General features: G+C 39.5%; 1 protein-coding gene across 5 annotated transcripts in view; it reads left to right on the top strand.

Moving 5' to 3' along the window:
- Window positions 1–14,034, top strand: part of erg (ETS transcription factor ERG) — a 269,795-nt gene that overhangs the window by 110,030 nt on the left and 145,731 nt on the right. The window contains exon 1 of one of the 5 annotated variants that reach the window (XM_043701334.2): window positions 9,173–9,473. The exons of the other annotated variants lie outside the window; for them this stretch is intronic. Within the exon in view, the coding sequence (XP_043557269.2) occupies window positions 9,456–9,473 (18 nt within the window). The 5' untranslated portion in view covers window positions 9,173–9,455. Of the gene's footprint in view, window positions 1–9,172; window positions 9,474–14,034 lie in introns of those variants that run through there. 5 annotated transcript variants of the gene reach the window in all.

Genomic DNA, 14,034 nt, shown 5'->3' with positions numbered 1-14,034 from the left:
TAAGATTAGAGAAATGAATATATAGTTCATAGACTGGTGTTGGAGGAATGTGTTCCAGTTCGACGGCCTAATACAGGTCCTGATATTGGGGCAAGTGGAATGGTTTATACTCTAACATTGCTGGGGCCAGTGCTCTTGTGAATTGTTTACCAGAGAGGGTTTTAAACTAAATGTTGGGGCCAAAAGTCAAATGTGGAAGGAAGTATATTAAAGAGTAGAGATAAGGTAAGGAAAGGAAATAGTGATATGGGAGATGAGGGTCAGAGAATGCTAGGAAGGTGCGCAGAGAAGCAAATGCCAGCAATACACCAACAGTCAAGACATTATGTTCCAATGATCACAAAAAGACAAAACTAAAGGCCCGGTATCTGAATACATGTAGCATCTAAAACTCAGTAACTGAATTGAAGTAAATTAAGAAAAGTTAAAAAAATTCCCGAATGCCGTCCTTAATTGCCTCAACTGAATCTGCCTCACCTACTTCCAGTCAGTGCATTCCATATCCTCACTACTCAATGAGTGAGAGAAGTTTCTTTTTATCACCTTCACTTCTTTTGCAAATTGTTTTAATTTTATGCCCTCTGACTCTTGTTTCTATTATAAGCAGGAATAGTTTATCTCTCTAGTTAGTCCAGTCCAAGATGGCAGCATAGTAGAGCTCCTGTGCTGGAGCTCATCAGCTCTGACTGCTTATCTTTTTCTTCTTTTCCCTTCTCTTTTCCTTTTTTAACTTACTTACCAAATCCTTTGCATTGGCAGTGGTGAGAGCCTCGCATATGGACCTCAAGTGGGCTTATGGCATGAATCTCAAATGGTTTCGAGCCAGGCCCAAGGTGTGGATCTTGGGCGGGCCCAGGGCACAGACCTCAGGTGGGCCCACAGCAGACTTTGAGCAGGTCCAGCACAGAGGACAGTGAGCACCTAATTACTTTTCTGGAGCAAGCACCGGACCTGGAATTAGTGCTACTATATTGGTAGAGATGAAGTTAGCAAGATAGGCCTCATGGCAAAAGATGGCCTGAGGGTCAGCGACTTTGTTGTTGGTTGGGTCTGGTGCTGGTGACAGTGAAGCAGTAGTGGAAGGGCGTCAAGACAACATTGATGTGGTGGGCCCAGTGGTGAGAGATGTGACTCTGATGTTATTGGGTGTTGTGCAGAAGGGAACGAAGTGGTGGTTGGGGATTGGCTATTGTGGTGTTGGTTGGGTTCAGTGTGGATGGCGCCGAGGCAGTTGCAGAGGGTTGGTGGTGTAGAATCATTGATGGTGATGAGCTGGATCAGGACTCTCGTCAAGCTATATCTTTCTTTTCCATATTCTTAATTTATTCAAAATTGTGTCATTTTCTGGTGACAAATGAAAGTTTTTCATTGTATTTTATTGGATTTTTACTGTAAAATACATGTGCCAATGTAATCAAAAACCAAATTTAGCCCACTCACAATTTTGAAAATCTCTAACAGATCTCCTTAGTCTTCTCTTCAAGGAGAACAGTCTCAACTTTTTCAAGATATCCCTATAGTTGAAATTCTTATTCTTGGGCCCAGTCTTGTTAATAACTTCTGCACTTTCTCACATCCTTCCTATAAGGTGATGACCAAAACTGTGCACAAGGTAACAGCTAAGGTTTAACAGGTGTTGTCAACATCACCTCCTTATTTCTGTACTCTATACCCTTTTTAATAAAGCTGAGTACACTGTATGCTCTACTTACTGCTCTTTCTACCTGTTCTGCTGCTTTCAATAATCTGTACACTCAGTCCATTTTCCCTTGCACCTCCTTTAGAATTGTACTCCCTATATAATATATAATGTTGTTCCTGTAAAAATGCACCAGCTCACATTTCTCTACATTGAATCTCATTCTCCACCTATCTGCCCAGTCCACTAACTTGTCAATGACCTTTTGCAGTTCTACACTATCCTCCTCATGGTTTACAAATCTTTCAAGTTCCATGTCATCAACAAAGTTTGAAGTTGTTATTAGTACACCAAGATCTGGATCATTAACATAAGTATAACGTTAATTATCCGAACATCAATTATCCAAATCTTGGAATATCCGAACAAGATCTCCATGTCCCATAAAAACTGTATTAGGTGACTTAGTATTCAGTTGTCGGTTAAATGGCATTATGGTTGTGCATTCTCAGAAAACCGAGAAAAGTTCAGATAACCAACGCTCATAAATTACTGCTTGTTTACGATCAGATCGATTATCTGAAAGATCAGTTCTGCAAACAAATACTTCCTGCCTGTCTCATTCGAAAAATTGATGTTCTACTTTATTAGGAAAAGGAAAGGTCTCAATGCTGTCCCCTTGAGAACTTCAGTACAAATTGGGAGAAGTTTGGATCTGAGACTAATTTTTAAACCTAAATAAGGTCAATTATGTGAATGTGATAGCTCAGCTAGTTGAAGTGTACAAGTACACTAGACTATGGATAAAACACAATAAAATCTTCCTGCAGCCTGAAATATATTCAATTATCATTATTCTCTGCTATCCCTCATCCAGTATTGTACGCACTTTACTGCTGACCCTTTTATTCTGTGATTTATAATGTTCCTCACAAATCTGTTGTATGGCAATATATCAGAGATCTTGCAGGTGTCCATGAATACAACATTAACAGTGTTAGTTTCATTGAGTTTTTCTATTCCACCTCAAAAATTCCAGAATGTTAATTAAACAGAATGTCCCCATTAGAAATCCATGCTGAAACTTCCTAATTCTATCCAGAATAATTGTTTGTGGAAGCATCTCCTCCCTTGAAGTTAATATAGTTTCTTAGAGCAGCATATTTTACAACAGAAGACAGGTTAGACATCGAGTTGTACAGTGTGACAGGATTAATTAATGACGCGGGGCTTGATGTACTTCTAGGTTGCAGTGACCAAAATATGATCGAATTTTATATTCAGTTTGATTGGGAGAAGTTTGGATCTGAGACTAATTTTTAAACCTAAATAAGGTCAATTATGTGAATGTGATAGCTCAGCTAGTTGAAGTGTACAAGTACACTAGACTATGGATAAAACACAATAAAAACACAATGACAGATATTTAAAAGGATATTATACTTTACTCAAAATAATTATGTTTCTATTACATAGAAAAATTGTGAAGGGCAGTCCCACCTTACATGGTGAATTGCAGACGATAGGAAGAGCATTAGACTTAAGGAGAAAAGGCATTTGATAAAGTGCTACATCAAAGTTAAGGTGGAAAATGAAAGCGCATGAATGGAAGATTGACTGAATGACAGGAAACAGAAATGTGCAGAAATGGGTCTTTGATTGGAAGGATGTAACAATCGAGTCCGCAGAGGTCTATGCTGAAGCCTCAATATTTTGCAACTTACATCAATGATTTAGATGAGGAGAGCAAAGGTATGATTGCTAAAATGATACCTAGTTCAATAGGAAAGTACAATGTGAAGAAAGCATAAGGAAGATGGTGGATAGAGAAAGGTTGAATGTATGGGCAAAAATCTGACAGATGGAGTACAATGTGGGAAAATGTGAAATTGCTCACTGTAACAGGAAAAATGAAAATTAAGAGTATTAGTAAAACAAAAATAACTGCAGAATTTCGTAGTACAGAGGGAATTACATGTTCTGGTACATGTTCTGGTGCAGGAATTACAAAATATTAAGTTGTAGTTCAGCTCATAATCAAGAAGATGAATTCGATGCTGACTTTTAGTACTGGAAATATTGAGTGTAAAATGAAGGATTAATGTTTCGAATCTGATATGATTCTTCTTCAGAACTAGTCATATTGGACTCAAACATTAACTTTTGTTTCACAGGTGCTTCCAGACTTGCTGAGTTTTTGATGAAGGGCTCCGACCTGAAACGTCAATTCTCCTGCTCCCCTGATGCTGCCTGACCTGCTGTGCTTTTCCAGCAACACACTCTTGACTGCTGAGTTTCTTCACCACTGTCAGTTTTTGTTTCAGTGTTGCAACATGCATAGTATTTTGAGTTTATAACAGTGAGGATGTTTTGCTTCAGTTGTGCAGAACTATGGAGATACCACATCATAGAGATAGCGAAGAATCTACAATATAGCTCAAAGTCAGAAAGGTGAATGGCTTGGAGGGGAAATTATAACTGGTGGTTTTCCCATGCATCTGCTGCACTTGCCCTTTTAGGCTGTAGGTTATGTACATGCTGTTGAAGGATCCTGGGAATGTTGCTATCGTACTTTTTTGTAGATGGTGCATATTGCTGTCATTCAGTGTCACTGGTGGAGGGAGTGCCAATCTAGATAGTTGCCTTGTTGGGATTGTATCAAGTTGTTGACTGTTGTTAGAGATGCACCAACCCAAGCAAGTAGAGAGCATTTCATCACACTCCTCGATATGCCGTATCAATGATGGACAGACTTGGAGAAGTCAAAGACTTTTCAGTATCTGACCTGAACTGTGACCTGAGTAAAAGTTAACATTCTGGTCAATGGTAACAACCGAGATGCTGATAGTAAGGAATTCAACAATGGTAATGCTGCTGAATGTTAAAGGGAGACGGTTAAATACTCTTTTTTTGGAGATGGACATTGCTGCTTATCAGCGAAGCCAAAATGTTTTTCAGATCTGTTTGCATTTAGACATGTTATGCTTCTGTATCTGAAGAGTCACAAATGGTACTAAACATGTGCAAACATCAGCAAACGTCCCCATCTATAATGGAGGGAAGGGCATTGATGAAGTAGTTTGAGATGGTCGGGCCAAATAGTCATGGTAGGTTTTCAATTGGGTAGCATGGTGGCACAGTGGTTAGCACTGCTGCCTCACAGCACCAGAGACCCAGGTTCATTTCCTGCCTCGGGCAACTGTCTGTGTGGAGTTTGCACATTCTCCCTGTGTCTGCGTGAGTTTGCTTTGGTTTCCTCCCACAGTCCAAAAATGTGCAGGTTAGGTGAATTGGCCATGCTAAATTGTCCGTAGTGTTAGGGGAAGGGGTAAATGTGGGGGAGTGGGTCTGGGTGGGTTGCTCTTTGGAGGGTTGGTGTGGACTTGTTGGGCTGAAGGGCCTGTTTCCACACTGTAAGTAATCTAATCTAAATTCATATTTGTATGAAGTAGGTGTCTGGGTCATGACTCTGGTGACACAATCAATGTAAAATCAGAAACTGTTATTAAAATAATAAATCCGTTGGTTCTAATCTGATAACTATAGAACAAAACTATTCATTTATGAATGGAAAGACTCACTCCTTTTTTGTACATTTTGTACATTCAGTTTGGATCAGTCATCATGAGAATATTTCTTGATAACCACATTCACCTCCTTTTCCTTTGCAATTTATACAAGAGTTTGATTATTTAGAAATGTATCGCAGCAGAATAATATCAAGCAAAAATCAGCAAGGGCAATAAGCTTTGCATGATCAAGTAGCATTGATAACATCTAAATGAGACACAGCCCAAGATAATATATAGCTCTGGGAATTTGGAGCTCATGGGGGAATTTGGCTCAGAATTGAAGAGGCACTTTTTGCTTGCTTTTTGTCTTGGGTCCAAGTTTGTAAGGTTTTCTTTAAACAGGATAAGTTGGTCAGGGACCCAGCACAAACAGTGACATCACAGGTAAACCATAAGGTCATTGGTTGATAATAGCAACTTATTTGTCTGTCTATTTTAGGTTGCCTTTCAGATTGGAGGAAAAGAGATGAAATATTTGCAGGCTACAAATTAAAAGTTAAATTGAAATTTAAAAACAATTAAGACCTAAGTAATTAAATAAAGGTGCTGGATGAGATGATGTGTTGCACCTGCATAATATGGGAGCTGATGGATTCCATTGTGGTTCATAGTAGCCACATGTATAGCAAGTATTGGTTGCTTGAAGGATTCAAGCTCAGAGTTGATGAGCTGGAATCTGAGCTTTGAAAAACGCAACACATCAGGGAGGGGGAGAGTTACCTGGATGCTGTGTCTCAGAAGGCAGTGTCACACTCCTCAGACTAACGAGCACAAATTCAGTCAGTGGTTAGGGACAGGAAGGTGTGATTAGGAGAGAGTAAGGTAGAGGGATCCAGGAGGTAGTGCTGAAGAAGCCTCACCCCTTGAGCTTGTCTAACAGGTTTGAGCTTTTTGCTGTCTCTGTGGATGAGAGTGGGGGCTGTAGGGACGATGAGCAAACTGACCATAGCACCATGGGTCAGGGAGCCATTCAAGAGGAAGGGGAGAAAAGAGACATGTAGTTGTAATCTGGGATAGTATAGTCAGGGGATCAGGGCCTGTCTGATGCCTAGTTTCAGGCTATCTATCTGGAATTCAGAGGAATTTGGAGTGGGAGGGGATACAGCCAGCTGTCATGGTCCATGTAGGTACCAACGATAAAGGTAGAAAGAGGTTCTGCTCAGTGAATAAGAGCAGCTAAATGAAAAAGCACAACCAAAAAAGTAATAATGTCCAGATTATGAGCTCAGCCATGAGCTAATTGGCACAGGGTCAACAAGATTAAAGAGGTAAATAATAGCTCAGAGATTTGTGTGGAGAAATAAGTTGAAATTTATGGGACATTGGCACCAATACTGGAGAAGGAGGGAGCTGCTCTGATGGGACAGGCTCTACCCGACTCATGCTGGGACCTGAGGCTTGGTGAAATAACTAAAAAGAGGGGGAGGGGGTTCAGTTGCATGGAAAGTTATGGAAAAGGTTAAAGGATGCAGGGTTCTACAGTGATTATTAAGGTTTCCAGAGCAAGTAATAGGGCAGAGAGTGTAGAAATGTCAGGACTCTAACTTCAGGCACAGCAGATGAGGGGAATGGAAAGGGACCCTAGCAGGGAAGGCGGTGGAGCTGCTCTGGGGAGGGTTGTCAAACAGAGACCTAGGGTTTCAGGTGTATAGTTCCTTGAACATTGTGTCACAGATAGACAGGGTGGTGAAGAAGGCATTTGGCACACTTGCCTTCCTTGTTCACTCTGTTTAGTGTAGGAGTAGGGACATCATATAATGGTTGTCCAGGCCATTGGTGAGGCCAGTTTGGAGTACTGTGTATAGTTCTAGTCACCCTACTATAGGATGGATATTATTAAATTGGAGAGGGTGCAGAAAAGATTCACAACTGAACTGGAGGGTTGGAGTTGTAAGGAGAAGCCGGATAAGCTGAGACATTTTTCACTGGAGCTTAGGATGTTGGGGGTGACCTTATAGAGGTTTATGAAATCATGAGGAGTATGGATAAGGTGTATAGCAAAAATCTTTTCCCTAGGGTAGGGGAATTCAAAAATAGGGACATAATTTTAAGACGAGAGGAGAAAGATTTTAAAGGGATATGAGGAGCAACTTTTTTTACACAAAGAATGGTTTGTATGCAGAATGAATTTCCAGAGGAAATGGTAGATGCAGGTATAATTACAACATTTAAAAGACATTTGGACGGGTACAAAGACAGGAAATGTCCAGAAGGATATAGGCCAAGCGTAGGCAAGTGAGATTAATTTAGTTTGGGCAACTTCGTCAGCACGGACATGTTGGACTAAAGGGTCTGTTTCCATGCTGTATAACTCGATGACTCTATGACACTCTGACTCTAAACATATCAGCCATGATCAAGTCACTGAGTAGATTCGATTGGCCAAATAGCCTAATTCTTCTCCTATGCCTTATGGTCCAATCCTTATGCTGCTATTGAGCATACTACTTTACACAGGAAACATCAATCTTTCATAATATCACTTTACACTGAAATATTCAGCATAAGGAGATTTTATTGCAACCTAGGAGGTTTCAAAAGTTGATTACAGGCTGCACTGGCTACAGGATTAACCAGCTATAGTCAAAACATTACAGTTGACAAATGAGTTAAAAATGATGTATGCAAGAAAAATTTAACTTTCTTACATATATTACTTCCTACTAAAAAAAGTTTTGAAATCATCTATGGGTAATGAGTGTGTCACCTGACCACAATTCTCTCTTAAGGTATAACCAATGCCAAAAGTTTCAGAAGCTGGGTGTCCTTGACAATAAGTCACTGAAGCAGACATGCAGGCACAGCAAGCAATTAGGAAGGCTAATGTTATTGTTAGCCTTTATTGCAAGACGATTTGAGAGCAGGAGTAGTCAAGTCTTGCTTCAATTGTATAAGAGCTTGGTTAGAGTGCACCTGAAGTACTGTGTTTAGGTTTGCTCTCCTTAGCTGAAGAAGGATATTATTATCACAGAAACAGTGCAATGACCATTCAGCAGACTTGTTCCCTGGACAGTGGGACTGGCCTTTGAAGTGAGACTTTGGAAAAACTAGGCTTGTATTATCTAGAACTTCGAAGGTTGAGAGGTGATCTAATTGAAGCCTTCAAACTACTTTCAAAGATAGACAAGGTAGCTGCACTTGACATGTATCCCCAGATTAGGAAGCTGAGGATCAAGGAATATAATTTTAAATAAATTGAGAAACCACTTAGGAACAAGATGAGGAGAAATTCTTTTCCTCAGAAAGTTGTAAAAGTTAAATCATTAAGTTTGTTTAAACGTGATTATGACAGATTTCTAAATGCCAAAGGTGTAAAGAAATAAGTTAATAACACGGAATGGATTATCAGCCATGATTGTATTGAATGATGGAGCAAGGTCAGTCAACTGAATGGTTTATCCATGCTGCTGTACTCCTATGTGGATTGTTAACATATCCACATCACACAGGCCCTGAGAAGAAACTGTTCCAAATTTGGGTTAATGATTGCTGAAATATTTAGGGAGAATTTTTAGATGACCCCAATGTAATTTCAGGTCCATGGCTCTTTTGGACAGACTGTAATCCTGTAGGATTTTATTGTACTATAAGTAATTAGTAAAATCTTTGTTAGGGTTGAATTTATCTGCACATCCCTTGTCCCATATTTTAGATGTTATATAAGAGAAGGATTAATTTGACTATAATGTGTCTCACTGATGAGAAACAGCACTTGGGCAAGATACCAAAGGTCTGTTACATAGCAACATACATCAGCACCTTCAAAAGAGGAGGGGGAGGAAAATGCCAGTGGGGGCAAAGAGGAAATAATAATCATCATCACCGTAATGTACACAGGGCCTCAAGTTCAGACTTATGGTCAGATTTTTAAGTCCTTGTTTCAATATGACATCTGTATCCTGTGGTAAAGCTGTGTGAATTAGACATGTAACCATCATCTCACACCTGCCTTGAAGATCAGCTTTCGAAACATAGCAGAGAGAGGAGAAAAAAGAAATCATCAACTACGCATCAAGAAAAACAACATTGTTTTCTGGTCACTCTTATCTCTGTACTCCAAAATATCCTGTTTCTTAGAGCTAACCCAGCCAGAACCAATAGAAACCTCTTCCTGCTACAGACTGACTTCATTTCCCAGACTTAGCACAATCTCGCCGCCTCCAAAAAAAAACTTCAACAGCCCTGACTGGGCATAAACTTCGTTAACAATATATAGATTCGAAAAAGAGTTCTTTTGATTTAAAATGGCCAGTACAATAAAGGTAAGAGTCGATGGATTTTGTTTTGTGTTGTAAATGTTGGTCTACAAATCATTGCTCTTCGTCAGATGTATTAAACAGTGAATGAAGCAACACCCTCTTTTCCACAATGGAAGGCGATGAGCAGATTTCCTTTGTGCTGCCTGTAAAATTTCCTCTTTCCTACTTGAACTGTCCGGGTCGTTAGAACGACGTTTTTTGAGGAAAAGATAGAGATTTTCATGTGCGTCCTGGACAGAAGTGAGGTGCTTAATTGTTACTTTCTTCCTTCTCTAACTTTTTTTGTACCTCGGTGCCAGTTTCATGGGCTTGGCTGAGTGATCGCTTCAAAGAGTGAGTGTGAGTCTGCCTTGAGGATGTGAGGATGGTCTCTCATTACTGGTTTGAGGTCTAATTGTATCGAGCTCTCTGTGCATTCTAGAATGGGAGTAGCAGTAAACTGAGTCAACTAGTGCTAAATTATTGGATGAATTTGCAAGGGATTTCAAAACCATGTCTTGGTAAAGAACCCTTGTAAACTCACCTGAATGGATGGAAGTTGTTGATAAATCTCAAAACGTAACCTTGGCTGTTTGTAGAAATGGATTGTGTTTCTAGGCTTATTAATGACAAATTACTGTTCTGAATTGTTTCTTAGATTATGCTTATTCAGCTCAGCCCTGTAATTTTATTTTAGTTATGGGGAATTTTGATATGAATGAAAAATCACAAGTACCTTCTATGAAGCTAATTGAACATTTTCATTAACATTGGTGTCAGTGTGTCAAAGTGCATGGAAACTCTTTGATCTGAAATCTCAATTGGTTCATTCCAAAAGAGATTTGTTTTCCTTTAATTTTAAATTTCTGATGATTGAGGTATTTTGCTTGGTCAAAGTTGCTGAGTTATGTTTCAAAGGCGTTATTCTGTTTTAGCGTACCATTTTAACTTTTTGTAATTGGGGAATATTGTGAGTTTATGAAGGGATTTGTTTTAAAAATTATTTTCGAATTTGCTTGTGTGTGTATGTCTGTATATTCACACATAGTCATTGTAAGTATTTCATGGAGCGTAGTCTTTCCCCTGGGTTCTACCACAGTTACTGAGCCTTGTTTCCATTTTCATTCTTAAACTGCTACCTCTTGATGTCCAAGGAGTAAACAGATAGAATCTGCTTTTTGCATTCTTATCGAACTCTACATGAGATAAACATTTGAGTTTACAGATCCCCTCTTCTTTATTGAAATAGAAAAAGCGTGAAGCGTAAAGTCTGTTGGATAGAAAGCTTAACTGTGACAGGTCAGTCTATTTAAAGTTGGCATTGAACGCTAATTCTAACTGTTTTCAGTGTTTTTTCTCGCACTCTGGTGAATTTGTGCACACCACTGACAGTCAATAATGGTTTGTGGTAATGTAGATATATATCAGTTTGAAAACAAGAAGAGTAAATACTTTGAACTCCCTAGGAATGAATATGTTACCTCCTCTGATTAGTTAACTATACCGCACTTGGCATGAAACTATGCTATATTTCATTTGAGTCTGTTATTCCAAGTCAAACTGAAGCAGTTGAACAGAGTAAGCAAGAAATCATTCTTGAAGCAGTTTGTGCCAACCTTGCTTGAATATTCCAGCACATGCAGACTGTTTTTCTACACAGGCTGTGTGTGGGATGAATGCTTGGTGGCCCAGGTTTCAGCTTCACACTTTTGCTCATTGGGAGAGCATGCCATTCGGAAGATTCTGGCAGCGGCAGCTGGGGCTGTTATTTAAGCAGCAAAGCAGACAAAGTGTAGAAAGGCAATTCTAAAGAATGCTTGAACGCGCAGTAAATCTGTACCATCAGAATCCTTCTTCTGGTTTCACTTTGACGATTTAGCTTGAAAGAACTCTTTATATTTTTGACCTGTGCAGTTTGCTTAAGTTTTTATTTCAAGTAAATCTGCCCATCTTTCTTGTCTCGCTTGCATTGAAGGTACTGCTGGTAATTTTGTCATTTGCTCTCTCTTTTGTATACAACTTGAACAGTGATGTTTATTATTGAAGTCACACCCATTCCTTCTGCTAAAGTGGTGGAGAGTTGACTGGTTGCAGCAGAACTCTTAATATACCCATCCACTGGGAAGTGTTGAGAGAAATTCCCAGGAAGTCTTGATATGCCAACTCCCCATTGCTTTCCCCAGTATAGATCTCCAGCTTGTTGGAAGGCAAATGATGACTTTTCTTTAACAACATCAACAACTGTTCAGAAAAGAAATGAATGCATACTCTAGTTTTAACAGCACTGTACAAAGCCATATTATGTCTTCATAATGCCCTGAGGCTCAATCCTAAATCACAGCAGGATTTTATTACTGAAGACTAAGTGGCACCAGTAATAATTAAATTGATGAATAGTCTTTGTGTGCATTTCGAATTACTGATTCAAATCTTGAGTTAGGTTATATATGTCCAAGCTTACAGCACTCATAGGAGCTCAGCGGTCAGGGTATTCTGCTCTGTTAATTTTAATGCTACCAGAATAAATGTCTTCATACTGACAGGATGTTCCAATGGTCTCCTGGCTGGCCTCTCACCTTGTACACTGCAGGAACTTAAGCCTGTAATTCAAACTAAATGCCGTTCCATCTATACTTCTGTGTTTGCCGAATAACGTTAGTTCACAGCAAGTAAAGCAACTCATTTAAAATTGTGGACACTGATTTTGAATTTCTCCAAAGCCACACCATTCGCTTCCTCTGCCATCTCCTTCAGTTTTTTCTTGAGATATCTATGCATTGTCAATTCTAGCCTCTTGGGCATCCTTGATTTTCCACATTCCACAATTTATTGGCAGCTGCCTCTTCAGCTTCCTAGGTCCTAAACTATGGACTTAAACTGCTTGAACCTCTCCTCCTCTCTAGTTATGGGCTCTAGATTCATAGTGTTTTACAGCATAGGAAGAGGCCTTTAACCCGCTGTGTCCCTGCCAGTTTTCCATCTATTCTAATACCATTTGGTCTGTTGCCTTGTATGCTATGGTGCTTCAAGTTCTCAACTAAATAGTTTTTAAAATGTCTTGCACGTTTTTCCCTCTACCACCCATTCAGCAGTGAGTTACGGATACCTACAAAACACTTGCCAATTTTTTTCCCTCTTATTCCTCTAAACCTCCAGCTCTTTCCCTTAAATCTGTGCCCCCTTGTTAGTGACCCCTCTACTAAAGGGTAAAGTTCCTGCCTCTCTCCGTTGTCTTTACCTCTCAGAACTTTGTACACCTCAATCAGATCCCCCAATCAGCCTTCTCTGCTCCAAGGCAATCAGTCCTTCTTTAAGACATTCCTTCGAACCTACCCCTTTCACTATGGTTTAGTTTGTGGCCTGGTGTTATGTTTTAGCTGTTAACACCATTGTGAAGAGCTTTGAGACATTTTGCTGCCTTAAGCACGCTATTTAGTTTGTCTGACAGACATAAGCAATGATATTTGTTCATTTTATCAGTTTTCCTTTTGGACTTGTCACAACTTTATTTTAAATTATTTAATTAGTTATACCTTCTGAAAACAAAATGCCATCTAAAACTGTGTTACAATGTGGGGCAACTATGAACCTGCTTTACAATTTGAGTCTATGTGTTGGATCAAGTTTATGAATCCACCCTGAGTTGATTTAAAAGTTTTGAGGTAATGCTTGTTCAAACTATTGATGACCTGCAAAATACTTAACATGGACCCATTTGACTCAAGTTCTTCATGTGTTGGTGTAGAGTTACACTCAGATTGAGGTCTTCCAATCACTGCCAGGAATTGATTACAGTACAGCTGTATTTTCAGAATGTAGCAATTCCAATATTTAAATTGGAGTGAAGAAGTTTAATGGATGAGGTGTTTAAGATGATTAATATATTTGTCAGTGTATATGGAAACGACTTTCTGTGGGAGGGAATTTCAGGTAAAGTTGTGTAAACCAAGCTGTTCAAATAATGGTGTCAGGAAGCATGTTTTACAAAGGTTATTGGAAATATGGAACAGATTCCTCTAGAAAACTGTTGAGAGTAGATGTCAAGGGATATGCATCAAAGGTAAATGAGTGTTAAGTTGGTTATCAGCCATAATCCATTTGAATCATGGAATAGACTTGAGGGTGAGTGCCGAACCAGAGGACACAGCTTAAAAATACGGAGTAGACCATTTAGGACAGAGATGAGGAGAAACTTCTTCACCCAGAGAGTGGTGGCTGTGTGGAATGCTTTGCCCCAGAGGGCAGTGGAGGCCCAGTCTCTGGATTTGTTTAAGAAAGAGTTGGATAGATCTCTCAAGGATAGTGGAATCAAGGGTTATGGAGATAAGGCAGGAACAGGATACTGATTAAGGATGATCAGCCATGATCATATTGAATGGTGGTGCAGGCTCGAAGGCAGAATGGCCTACTCCTGCACCTATTGTCTATTGAAGGGCTGAATGGGCTATTTTCAAGTCCCTCACTGGAAGCGTTTAAATTAGCAATAACAATAACCACACCTAACAATGAGAATATCAAAACACTTTCAGGCCTTGTGGTTACTCTCAGTCATGACAACTGGAAAGCATTTTTAATACAAATATTG

The sequence above is a fragment of the Chiloscyllium plagiosum genome, unplaced genomic scaffold, assembly GCF_037043375.1.
Source record: "Chiloscyllium plagiosum isolate Xiang-an unplaced genomic scaffold, Cpla_swu_hap1 HiC_scaffold_12, whole genome shotgun sequence".
In the NCBI taxonomy this organism is placed as follows: domain Eukaryota; kingdom Metazoa; phylum Chordata; class Chondrichthyes; order Orectolobiformes; family Hemiscylliidae; genus Chiloscyllium; species Chiloscyllium plagiosum.
This window is presented reverse-complemented; position numbering and strand designations above follow the sequence as displayed.